The sequence below is a fragment of the Pristis pectinata genome, chromosome 4 (genome assembly GCF_009764475.1).
Source record: "Pristis pectinata isolate sPriPec2 chromosome 4, sPriPec2.1.pri, whole genome shotgun sequence".
Lineage (NCBI taxonomy): Eukaryota > Metazoa > Chordata > Chondrichthyes > Rhinopristiformes > Pristidae > Pristis > Pristis pectinata.
This window is the reverse complement of record NC_067408.1, coordinates 59,448,740-59,462,098: the sequence shown is the minus strand read 5'-3', so window position 1 is coordinate 59,462,098 and position 13,359 is coordinate 59,448,740. Positions and strand designations below refer to the sequence as shown.

The 13,359-nt window shown below is 42.1% G+C and overlaps 1 protein-coding gene across 1 annotated transcript in view; it reads right to left on the bottom strand.

Moving 5' to 3' along the window:
- LOC127569519 (succinate--CoA ligase [ADP-forming] subunit beta, mitochondrial-like) overlaps window positions 1–9,451 on the bottom strand; it is an 83,229-nt gene extending 73,778 nt beyond the window's left edge. Inside the window, exons 1-2 of the mRNA XM_052014242.1 lie at window positions 9,320–9,451; window positions 6,128–6,311 (exon numbers count right to left, since the gene is read on the bottom strand). Of these exons, the coding sequence (XP_051870202.1) occupies window positions 6,128–6,311; window positions 9,320–9,451 (316 nt within the window). The remainder of the gene's footprint in view (window positions 1–6,127; window positions 6,312–9,319) is intronic.
- Between the last annotated feature and the right edge of the window lie 3,908 nt (window positions 9,452–13,359).

Here is a 13,359-nt window from a genome sequence, read left to right as displayed (position 1 = left end):
ATCAACGAAGGAGGACTGGTCATGGTGATTAGCTGTTTAACTGTTATACTTCATCCACAAATGTATATGGCAAAGCTCCGATCTGATTATTATGAGATTGCTTAGCTCCATCTCTTGCCCACTGCTTATCCTATCCTCTGCTGAAGTTCATCAGGTATAACTGGCATGACTAATCAAATCATTGACCACAAGACTACTGATTATTGTGGAACAAAATTTTCCTGCAGCTCAGATGGTCAGCACGATTGCCCACACTGATTTATGTGTTCAGAGTCCTGTCTCTGAGCATAGAAGTGCCCAGAGTGTGAAGGCAAGTGTCTGTTTCTACTCTCTATCATTCATACTAATGGTGACATGGAAAAATTACACAAATGATACAATGGCAAAGAAGGGGCTAAATAGGTTTCTCCCTCCTGTTTGCTCAACTCAGTTTGTCTTTCTACATTTGTTGCCTGAGCTGCTGCGTTTCCAGCATTTTCTATTATTCTTACTGATGGTAACTTTGTTTCAAAGGGAAAAGACTGCTACCATCCACCTTATCTACACCCCTCATGATTTTATAAACCTCCATAAGATCACCCCTCATTCTCCTACTCTCCAAGGAATAAAGACCTAGCCTGGCTAACCTCTCGCTGTAACTCAGGCCCTCCAGTCCTGGCAACATCCTTGTAAATCCTTTTTGCACTCTTTCCAGTTTAACTACATCTTTCCTATAACAGGGTGACCAAAACTGTACACAGTACTCCAAGTGCGGTCTCACCAACTACTTCGACAACTGCAACATAACATCCCAACTCCTTTACTCAACACCCTGACTGATGAAGGCCAGCACGCTTAATGCCTTTTTCACCACCCTGTCTACTTGTGACACTGCTTTCAATGAACTATGCACTTCTACTCCTAGACCCCTCTGTTCCATTACACTCCCTAGTGCCCAACCATTCATAGTACAAGTTCTACGATGGCTTAACTTTCCAAAATTCAATATTTATCTGTATTAAAATTCATTTGCCACTCCTCGGCCCAGTTCCCTAACTGATCAAGAGCCCCCTGTAATCCATGAAAACTTTCTTCACTATCAACAACACATCCTAGCTTTGTGTCATGCGCAAACTTACTGATCAAGTCTTGTGCACTTGCATCCAAATCATTTATATAAATAACAAATAACAATGGTCCCAACACTGACCCCTGTGGCACACCACTAGTCACCGGCCTCCAGTCCAAATAGACTTCATCCACTGTCCTACCCTCATCCACCATTTTTGGTTATCTGTTCAAAATACTCTAAAAGATTTGTCAAGCACGACTTTCCACGCACAAAGTCATGCTGACTCCTCCTAATCAGACTCTGTCTATCCAAATGCTGGTAGATCCTGTCCCTCAGAATTTTCTCCAGTAAATTCCCCACTACTGGCGTCGGGCTGACCAGCCTCTAGTTCGCTGGTTTGTCCTTGTTACCTTCCTTAGAGAACAGAACAACATTAGTCACCTTCCAGTCTTCGAGAACTTCACCAGTGGCTAACGATGAAGCAAAAATCTCCACAAGGCCTCTGCAATTTCTCCTCGGGCCTTTGCAATTTCTCTTCTAGCCTCCCACAAAGTCCAAGGATGTACTCAGTCAGGCCCTGGGGATTTATCCACCTAAATGCACTGTAAGGCTGCAAATACCTCCTCCCTGGTAATATGAATGCTCTCCAAAATATCTCCACTAGTTTCCCTTATCTCTTGAGCAACTATGATTTCCTCCTCAGAGGAGAAATATTCATTAAAAATCCCACCCATCTCCTGCAGCTTGGGACACAGGCGGCCCTGCTGATCTCTAAGGGGATGTACTCTCTCCCTGGCCACCCTTTTACTTTTAACATAGGTAGAGAACCTCTTGAGATTTTCCTTAACCTTACACCAGATCCATCTCATACCCTCTCTTTGCCCACCTGATTTCCCTCTTAAAAGTATTCTTAATCTTTTTATAGTCATCCACAGCAAGTTTTTAAGTCTGCACAGCAAAACTCACAACAGGAATCCAAGATTCCATTTTTGCACATCAATCTGTGCAAAATACCATATTGCTACATTAACGTATTTTTGATTCATTACTCAAGGTTTCTCTGGAAATCCACTGAGTGCTTATATTATGCGCAGCATACGATTAGTGCAGCAAATAGGGGCAAACTTCAATTCCTAGGCATTGTACTTTTAGAATCTAATACTGTGACCTAGGAAATACAAGAGTAATGCACACTGCCATCTCCCACAACAGTACTGTGGTAATGGTCAGGTATTGCCTTTGTGATTTTGGTTGAGAGATAAATATTGGGCAGGACTTGGGGAAATCTTCTCTACTCTTTGGTGTCTTGGGTTCTTTTATGTTCACCTGGAGTTTTGAAGGCAAGTCTGACAGTTCAGAATTTCCTCAATATTGTTGTGGACCTAGATTATGGTTTCAAATCTATGCAGTGTGGCTTGAACCCACAATTTCTGACACTAGGGTGATGCTAAAATGCCATTCCTTCAAAACTTTGTTTTGGACCAACATGGAGAAGATACTAGGAAAAATGTTTTCTACTGGCAGACATCATTACAATAGCAACTTGGAAGTGACTGGTCTTGCTGTAACTTCACAAATAATAAAAAAAGATTCCCCTAGGTAATCCGTTCTGTACTTTAAATATTAGTTCAGTGTAGGAAAGTGGCCATGTAGGTACAAAATTTGCCATGAAGACACAAGTGAGACTGTAGATACTGGAAATCTAGAGCAACACACAAAATGCTGGAGGAATTCAGTGGGTCAGGCTGCATCTATGGAGGGAAATGGACAGTTGACGTTTCAACTTCCAGTAACCACTCCCCTGTCCCCCTTTTTTTCTTATCTCTCCGGCCCCATCACCCCTTCTCTTTCCCCTCCCCCACCTCACCTCCTGCCTTTTATTCCATGGTCCACTGTCCTCTCTTATCAGATTCCATCTTCTTCAGTCCTTTATCACTTCCCACCCATCTCCTCCCAACTTCTTACATTATTCCCACTCTCCCCCCTCTCACTTGCCTATCACCCTCCTTTCATCTGTATCCATCTTTCACCCACTATCTCTTGCTCCACCCCTTCCCCCCACCTTTACATACTTTCCAGTCCTGATGAAGGGTCTCAACCTGAAACAATGACTGTCTATTTCCCTCCAAAACTGTTGCTTGACCTGCTGAATTCCTCCAACATTTTGTGTGTTGCACAAAATTAGCTATCATCTTATTGAATGGGAGAGCTGCAACAATGGTCAGCTCCTGCTTCTTTTCCTCATGTTACATTTAAGGTTGTTAATTTCTTATTAAAATTCTAGTCTGTATCAACCAAGCAGGCTGATTGTTAGAATTTCTCTGAGAGCCACAAACAAAAACAAATGATTGGAAATACATAGGATAAAATCATCTGTAATACAGACTTGGACATTCAAAGATTACCTCAAAGCACTTTGAAGATAATGAACCATTACCGTATTTCCTTCCATTATAATGGAGACAACAGCTAGTTTGTACACAATAAATTCACTGATCAGTTACTGATTTTTGTTGGATTAGGGACAAAAGTTTTAAAGGCACTTGAAAGATTCCCCTGCCCCTCAAACTGGACATCTTTTTATATCCATCCGATGGTACAAACAAACCCCCAATTCAATACTTAATGTCCAATTTTACAGACAACGTGTACAATAGCATACCACTCAGTCAAGTTCATTCAGTATTCAAGCCTTTGGAATTAAGGTTGAATCCTAAACTTTCCAAATCACACAGCAAACTAAGCCTGAATGAAAAGACTTTTCAGGTGCGTTCTTTCATTAAAATCATGGTTTTCTGTTTTCAATACAATGCAATTGGTCCAGTTGTTGATATGTAAAATACACATTAACTAAAGAATCACTTCTTATCGCACTTTATACTCACTGGCATTAAGTTGGATAGCCTAAAAGTAAATAAATGCAAGGTCATTCACTCTAACATTACGAATTCGACTCTCCCACAGGTAAAACTGTACTGTGAGCAAATTGCTTGCAAGTTCAAAATAACCATGACCCAAGCCAGGAATTACTTTATCTTGTTTACAATTTAAATTGAAATTTGGTTATTGATTGCACATCTTGAAATTGATCCAACACACATAATGTGCACCAAGTGATGAAACAGATAAATAATTTGCATTTCCAGAATAGTTTTTCCTTGTCTTCACAACTTCCCAAAGTGCATACTGACCAGGCAATACAACTATCATTTTGCCCAGAAAACAAAACTAAGAGTTTTGATATACCTATCAGGGAAAGACTGTTTCATTTGGATGGGAGTCAAAAATAAGAGATCATCGATTTCGAATCATCAGTGGGAGGGGGAGGGGATTCAAATGAGCAGAAACCTTTGTGCAGTTGGGTGACCTCACTCCTCCTACTATAATATTGTTGAGGAATCTTATTAATTCACACCAATGATAACACTGCCAAAAACGAAGCATTCCAAGTACTGAGACCAATCCATGTCCTAGAATCCACAGTGGGACTTTAACCCAGCACCTTCTTACTCAGAAAATAAGATGCTAGCACTAAGCCAAGAAGAACAAAAAATGTTTTTTTTATTGCCCTTCTATTCTTTCGCTAACCTTTCCCATTTCCTCTACGCCATACCCATCACCTCTCTAAATCCCCAGAAGAGAAGCAACCTAAAAAAAAGTTTCAAGAGAAAAGCACTGTACATGCTGGAAATCTAAAAGTAAAACACAATCCTGAAAATACTCAAATCAGGTAGCTTCTATGATGAGAGAAAGGTGTTTCAGATTGCAGCCCTACTCTCTCCAACTGCTGCTTCTTTGCAACTGCCTGGACACACACCTGTCTCAGGTCATATGGTAGACTGATTTTCAGAGCTAGTTGTGGGAGGGCAGGGGGGTTGGGAACAGCAGGTGAGAGCACAGGAGTTACAGGTATATTGCAAAACCTGGCATAAACAATATATTTTTTTTAATTTTACGTTTTCTCATAGGTGAGAATAATACAAACCATTGCACCATTGTTTGTTAACCTAAGTAAAACATCTTATAAATATCTGCATAATATAGTTTTGCTGAAGTTAAATGTTTTCATGGATAAATTCAAATTATTATATTGTTCCTCTTTGTACGAAGGTATCTAAATCATGACAAATGTTTCTGAAATGCATAATTTGATCAGTATAAACATAAGGATAAAAGTGAAATTCCACTGAAAATGCACTGAGCAGCATTCTATGTATATAAAATTCTTTTGACAAGAAAGCTATTATCTCAAGGTTCTTTTGGTGGCCTTTGCCTTTTTGACTTCTGGGGAGGGTACAGAGATATATGTTAATAACTATCATTTTCCGGGCCAAATCATCACCAGTTATTGTGCTTCAAACACTGGTTGAGGTCATATTTTTTGCAGCGTTATCTTAACTGACTTTGAGTTAGATTCAAACTGTTACAGATTATTTTAACCCAATTCGTTTAGGGTGTCAACAAAAATCTAAATTATTTACAAAGTTTACTCAGCACTATGCAGAATTATCCTTCTAAATGGATTCAGACAACTTAATAAAATTAAATCAAATCAGGCAAGAGCAGCAAAGCAGTTAATTTAGCATCATATTTAATCTACTGCTGCAAAATCATGAAGGGGAAATCAAGTTTAGGAAACTTTCACTTTATTCTGTAGCGCTTCTGTCAGTGTCAAAATCCATGACACCGCAAAGTCGTTCACTTGAGGTTGAAGGACTCACTTAAATATTTTTATTCAGTTCTAATCAGTGCAGTTGACTTTTAGACATTCTTGATGAGATATACAAACTAATATGCAACAAAATTTGTTTTTGCAATTGTTGACCAGCCTAGTAGGCATTTTGTGGAATATTTTGTTTTTAACTATTTGCATTCTATTGCTCTGTGATGGTACATGTTGGTACAATGACCCCTAATACCTTCTCTGACAATTTTTTAAAATTTCCACAATAGTGAAAGACTTAAGGCTGTTGTCAAATGTCATTCAGGTTCACATTTACATCAATCACATTTACACCACTATTTTACAAACAAACAAAAATAGTTTCAAACTAAATGCAGTGGTTACCAACATACCAATTGCTTTAGCGGCATTGTATGCTTCTTCAGGTGTAGAGGCAACTTTCCCCTTGGGTACAGAGATGCCAGCGTCCTCCAGTAATCGAATGCTTAGGTACTCATGCAAGGAAAGATTCCTTTGCTGCTGTTGATTGTGCCACAAGCTAAGGACTGAAAACAATCCAGAAGATACACCATGTCCCTAAAGAATTTGAACCAAATCATTTGAAATAAAAAAAATCATAAATTATAATTTGTACAAATTTTAAACTAAAAACTTCTAATATTCAGAAATGATATTTATCATTATCAAAATCAATTTACAGGTATAACATGCAGCCTGGGGGAGTTTGACAGTTATTACTGCACCTACCTAAACAGTACAACTCAGAATAAAAAATTAGTTTAACAAATTTGACTTTCAAGCTTGCACAAATGAACTTGATGACGGCACTATTATACACCAGGTCATACTTAGAGTTAAAAGAAGGGCACTGCTTTAACACATCACAAAATGTTGCATCATATGACCGCTGACCTTGAGAATAGCTGGCCACCTGTTATTTTCAGTTATTTTAGCATTAAATAAAAACAAGGGGATACTGGTAGATATTAGATTACGCGGAGCAGCACCAAAGGGAAACACTTCAGTAAATTGAAAGTACTTTCAACTTTACAACTTAGGAGAAAAATAAACCTGAGAAAACAAGTTTGAAGCCAATATTTTAGAAGTGGTTGGTTAAAAAGAATTCCTTACATTAGATGAAAACAGCAATTTGAACATGAATATGGCATCTGGTAACATCAAGGCCAGTACACATGATTTGAAATCGCCTTGAGAATGGGGGTGAATGACTTTTTGAACTGCTGTAATCCTTCTGGTGAAGGTATTCCCAAAATACTGTCAGGCTGGTGTGGAACTTTAAGGAAAACCTGAAAATGGTGGCATTCCCACATGCCTTCCTATACACCTTCTGAGTATTTTGTGACTTAATAAGCAGCTTTTAATTTTTTGCTGGCCACAATAAAAAGCTATGAAAGAAAAACTAAAAAACAAAGTTATGAAAAAACTAAATTAGTCAGCTGATGAAGGAACTCAAACAGCTACAAAAGTCAGTTGCATGTTGCAATCTGAATTAGGTACATTAAAGTTTTTCTTCATGAAATGGTACATTGTTTTCTTGAAACAGTAAACAACTAATGCGTCACAGAAAAGGAATCAATCTCACTGTGTTAGATAAAGAGTTTGCATTTACGAAGCAACTCAATGTAATAAAACATCCCAAACATAGAAAACAGTAGACCATTCAGCCTTTCAAGCCTGCTCTGCCATTCAGTATCATGGCTGATCATCCAAATTCAGTACCCTGTTCCTGCATTAACTCATAGAATATAATTAATCATTTGGCCTTGATTTCCTTCTGTGGTAGAGAATGTCACAGGTTCACCACTCTCTGATGAAGAGATTTCTCCTCACCCCAGTCCTAAATAGCTTACCAGGTGACCCCTGGCTCCAGACTCCCCTGCGATCAAAGCATCCTTTCTGCATCTTGTCTGTTGAATGCTACCAGGATTTTAAGTTTCACTGAGGTCCCCCACTCATTCTTCTCAACTCCAGTTGATACAAGCCTGATCATCCATCCCAGGAAATGAGTCTGGTGAATATAACTCCTTCAGAAAAGGAGATTAAAACTGCACATAATCCTCAAGATGCACTCTTATCAAAGCTTTCCACAATTACAGTAAGGCATCCCTGCTCCTACACACAAATTCTCTCACTGTCAAGGCCATTGTTACCAAAACATACAACAAATGCTAGTACTCAATGAAAGTAAGCATGCAGATGCAGCAGGCATTAACGTGAATGACATATCATAGAGTCATACAACACAGAAACAGGTCTTTCAGTTTTTACTTTCATCAACTGGCTTACAAGGTCATACAAGTCTTGGTGCACCTCTCCCTTTCCTAATCTATCACCATTCAGATAAAAATCTGCCTATTTCATAACCTACATTACACTGCATCTGCCATAAATTAACCCACTCAATTAACCTGCCCAAATCACATCAGCACATATGGCCAAATGCTTCATCTGAGAAGGTTTTCAACAAGTGTTTGGGAAGAGAGGAACAACAATCTGCTGGAGGAACTCGTCAGGTCAAGCAGCATCAGTGAGGCAGGGTTTCGACCCAAAATGTTGACAATTCAGGGAATGAGTTTGTGGACGATTAGAAAACATAAAGATGCAGAAACACTGCATTCAGAGGACTGCAGCAGTAACAGAGGTAGAGGGAGATCAGACCATGGAGGGATTTTAACACATTTCGTGATTTTAAATGCAAAGGTATTGATCAACTATGAGCTGAGTAGGAAAACCGGACTTACTGTAAGTAGTACACAGACCACAGAATTCTGGACAATTTCATAAAGTCAGTGTTATACAGCATGGAAACAAGTCCTTCAGCCCAACTACTCATGCCGACCAAGATACTCATCTAAGCTAGTTCCATTTGACCCATATCCCTCTAATCCTTTTCTATCCATGTACTTAACCAAATATCTTTTAAATATCATTATTATACCTGCCTCAACCATTTCCACTGGCAGCTTATTCAACATACACACCATCGTCTGTGTGAAAAAGCTGCCCCTCAAGTTCTTTCCCCTGACCTTAAACCTATGCCCTCTAGTTTTTGATTCCCCAACCAGGTGTAATGAAGATCAGAGGATAGCAAGGAAAACACTGGAACAGTCCAGCTCAGGTGTCTCAAGATTCCATTCACCTTTCAAGGACCAACACACTGGTGATACCCGAAATCACCTACACATTTTACTTGCGATGCACAATGAGAAGCGTGTGAGGTGCAGAAAATCCATGATGATAACTACCATAGCTCAGCAAAAAAGAACTGCAGAACCTGCATCAGAAGAGGTATATGTGTACATCCTTTCTTTCTTAGGGTAAGCAAAACCAGAGCGTTGAGCTGAACGCCGGTAGTACAGGAGAACAAGCCTAGTACCAGCTCTCAGTGACACTTCACCATTCCCTCTGCCCCATTTACCCTGCAGCCAGCCCCAGTCATCCCACTCTGGGACACGACAACGGGCTCAGACCCTGTCGCCCAGGGCCCACCAATGTCACCCGCTGTCCATCAGCCGCGCTTTCACCTTGCCGCCAACGGCGGGAGTCTGGATCCCGACACTCACCCTGGCTCGGTGGTGGATGCCGGCCCAGGTGCAGCAAATGCTGCTGCTGCTGCTGCTGCTGCTGCTGCTGCCGCCGCCGCCACAACGGCCGGCAGCCAGAGCTGTCAACTGACGGCAGACCGCCACCGCCATCCCGCACCCTCACACAGCGGCAAGGCACATGCGCAGAACTGCCCCCCTCCCTCCTCCTGCGCAGGCGAGCTCGGGACCTGTAGCCAACCAATAAGGAGACGCGGGAAGTGGGCCGGGGACGCGCACAGCCCATTCGGCCCCTCAGCCCCGGGCTAGCTCTTGCGCAGGACTCCCAGGTCCTTTCTTTTTTGTCTGAAACCCTCGTCTTAATACTTGTTCGACTCCCTTTTGAAACAGAGTGCCAGAAACACTCAGCAGGTCAGGCAGCGTCTGTGGAGAGAGGAACAGAGCCAACAATCTTCGTCAAAACTGGGAAAGAGAGGGGAAAAACAGGTTGGGTTTAATTTGCAGAGAAGATGGAGGCAGGATGGATAGGACAAAGAGAACTTCTCTGATAGACTGAGGCCAGGATTACCATGGGGATAAGCTGTAGAGGTTCTCTGGTTCGAAACACAACTTGCTGGAGGAAAACAGCAGGTTGAGCAGTATCTGCAGGACGGGGAAACAAGATATACGAGGATGCTGTCAGGACTCGAGGGAAAAGTTGGGCAGGCTTGGAGTGTACGAGATTGAGGGACGACCTTATAGAGGGGTATAAAATCATCAGGGGCATAGATAGGGTGAATGCACACAGTCTTTTTCCCCAGAGTTGGGGAATCAAGAGCTATAGGGCATAGGTTTAAGATGAGAGAGAAAAGATTTAACAGGGACCTGAGTGGGCAACTTCTTCATGCAGAGGGAGGTGCGTATATGGAATTAGCTGCCAGAGGAAGCGATTAAGGCAGGTACAATAACGACATTTAAAAGGCAATTGAACAGGTACATGGATAGGAAAGGTGTAAGAGGGATATGTGCCAAACATGTGCAAGTGGGACTAGCTTAGATGGGCATCTTGGTCAGCATTGTCAAGTTAGGACAAATGGCCTGTTGCTGTGCTGTATTACTCTATGACTTTAATTGTCAACGTTTCGGGTCAAAACCCTGCATCAGGACCAGGAAGGTAGATAGCCAGTATAAAGAGGAGAGGGAGAAGAGTGAGACAGAGGTCAGTGGGTAATTGGTTGGGTGAGTAATGATGCGCTGATGAAGCCAGATGGAGAGGTAGGAGAGAATCCAGTGGGTGAAGTGTGTGGGTAGTAGGTGGATAGGGTATGATGGTGAGGGGTATGAGTGATGGCAGGCAGCTCCTGTTCCTAATAAGCAAGTTCATATGTTCTATGTGCCAAGAAGAGACATTCAAACTTTAACAATCTACTCCTACAGCTTAAATCTTTCATCCATGGTAACACCCTGATAAAAGTTTCCAGCATACTTGCTAAGCATCTTTTCTGATCTTTAGCATGCAGAATTGCACACTGTAATATTGACAAGATCAGTTAGGGGTATGTATCCCACCCAGAATAACAGCCAAGAGACAACAAAGTTGAACAAGAAAACACAGGGGCAACCCATAAGCCATCTACAATTAAATTCATTTAACAAATGCCTATCCGTGAAACTACTGAATTGCTCAACCAGTGCTTCAAATGTTGCTGGACCACACCTGGGTTTATTTAGAGGAGTCAGTGACCATGCACAACATTACTTGTATCATGTCAGAACTAGAGAAAGGGTAGGCACAGAGGCTCCAGTGGTGAAGATTGGCTGCATATTATTCTTGACCAGTTCTAAATCTATTCAACTAGACCCATTATAGGCAATATAAGTCAAACCCATTGGGCAATGTGTGAGGTCAGTCGCAAGAGATTTGTTTCTCACTTCCAGTTAATGCCCTTCCAGATGATTTACAGAGAGACATCCAAGTCAGGAAGGTCAACATGGAGCATATTATGACCTACTCATTCGATCTGAAGCCCAGGAGGATTGTAGATCAGGTGCAACATAACCATTTAAAACCAGCCTGCAGGTTACTTACTGCCAGTGGTGAAATGGTTCAGTGGAAGCAAGATGAGCAAGACGCCAGGTAAAATGCACAAAGAATCAGATTTATTATCACTGACTTATACGTTGTGAAATTTATTGTTTTATGACAGCAGTACAATGCAAAGACATAAAATTACATTAAATTACAGAATAAATAAATAGTGCAAATAAAGGAATATTGAAGTAGTGTTCATGAGTTCATGGACCATTCAGAAATCTGATGGCAGAGGGGAAGAAGCTGTTTCTAAATTGGTGAGTGTGGGTCTTCAGGCTCCTGTACCTCCTCCCCAATGGTAGTAGCAAGAAGAGGGCTTGTCTCGGATAATGAGGGTTTTTAGTGATGGATGCCACCTTCTTAAGGCACCACCTCTTGAAGACGTCCTTGATGGTGGGGAGGGTTGTGCCCATGATGGAGCTGGCTGAGTCTACAACCCTCTACAGCCTCTTGCGATCCTGTGCATTGGAGCCTCCATACTAGGCTGTGATGCAACCAGTCAGAATGCTCTCCACCATACATCTATAGAAATTTCCAAGAGTCTTTGGTGACATACCAAATCTCCTCAAACTCTTAACGAAGTAGAGCCACTGGCATGCCTTCTTCATGAATGCATCAGTGTGTTGGGCCCAGGATAGATCCTCGGAGATGTTGGCTCCCAGGAACTTGAAACTTCTCACCCTTTCCACTGCTGACCCCTCAATGACGACTAGTGTGTGTTCTCCCGACTTCCCCTTCCTGAAGCCCACAATCAATTTCTTGGTCTTGCTGACGTTGAGTGCGAGGTTGTGTTGCAACACCACTCAACCAGACAATCTATCTCACTCCTGTATGCCTCCTCATCACCATCTGAGATTCTACCAACAACAGTAGTGTCATCGGCGAATTTATAGATGGTGTTTGAGCTGTGCCTAGCCACACAGTCATGAGTGTAGAGAGAGTAGAGCAGTGGGCTAAGCATGCATCCTTGAGTGCACCTGTGTTGATTATCTGTGAGGAGGAGACGTTATTACCAATCTGCACCGACTGTGGTCTCCTGATATGGAAGTCAAAAATCTATTTGCAGATGGAGGTACGGAGGGAGGTACAAAGTTGCAATCACTCAGCTGTCCACAGGTTATACATGTGACATCCATTGCCAAACAGGTACACGTTATTCCACTCAGCAAAAAACAAACTGCTGGATAAACTTAGTGGCATCTATGGAGGTAAAAATATGGTCAATGTTTTGGGTCGAGATTCTGCATCAGGACTGAGAGTGTAAAAGGGAGATAGCCAGTATAAAGAGGTGAGGGGGAGGGGTGACAGGTGGAAGTAGGTGAAGTGGGGGTCGATAGGCAGATGGATCCAGGTGGGGGAGGAAGTGGGGCAGTTTAGACAAGAGATTGATGGATGATAGCTGGAATCAGATAAGGGAAAATAATATATGGGCAGATGGAGCCAGTTGGGAGGAGGGGAGGGGGCAGTGTTGAGACAGAGGCTGGAAGTTGATAAGTGGAAACAGATAGGGGAGTTATGATGGGCAAACAGAAATAGATGGGGGAGGGATTAGGAAGGGTAGGCCAGGGAGAAAAAATCCAGGTGGATAGGTGTGTGGGTTCGGGTCTGGTGGAACCAGGGGGGTGGGTAACAAATCTATGTAACAAGGGTGGGAATGGAAAAGGTGAGCAAAGGGAGAGAGAACTTAGGTGGGCCAGTAAGAGGAGGAAAGGAAAACTGGCAGCATGGGTTACCTGAAGTTGGAAAATTCAATGTCCATACTATTGGGCTATCTGCTACCCAAGTGGAATATGAGGTGCCAGTTTGCATTTGGCCTCACCGTGGGAGTGGAGAAGGCCGAGGACAGACAGGTCTGTGTAGGAATGGGAAAGGGAGTTGAATTGACACACAACTGGAAGTTCAAGGTGGCCGTTGTGGACACAGTTGCCTAGTCTACGATGTAGAGGTGGTCATGTTGAGAGCACCGAAAGCAGTAGAACTGGAGGGCTGT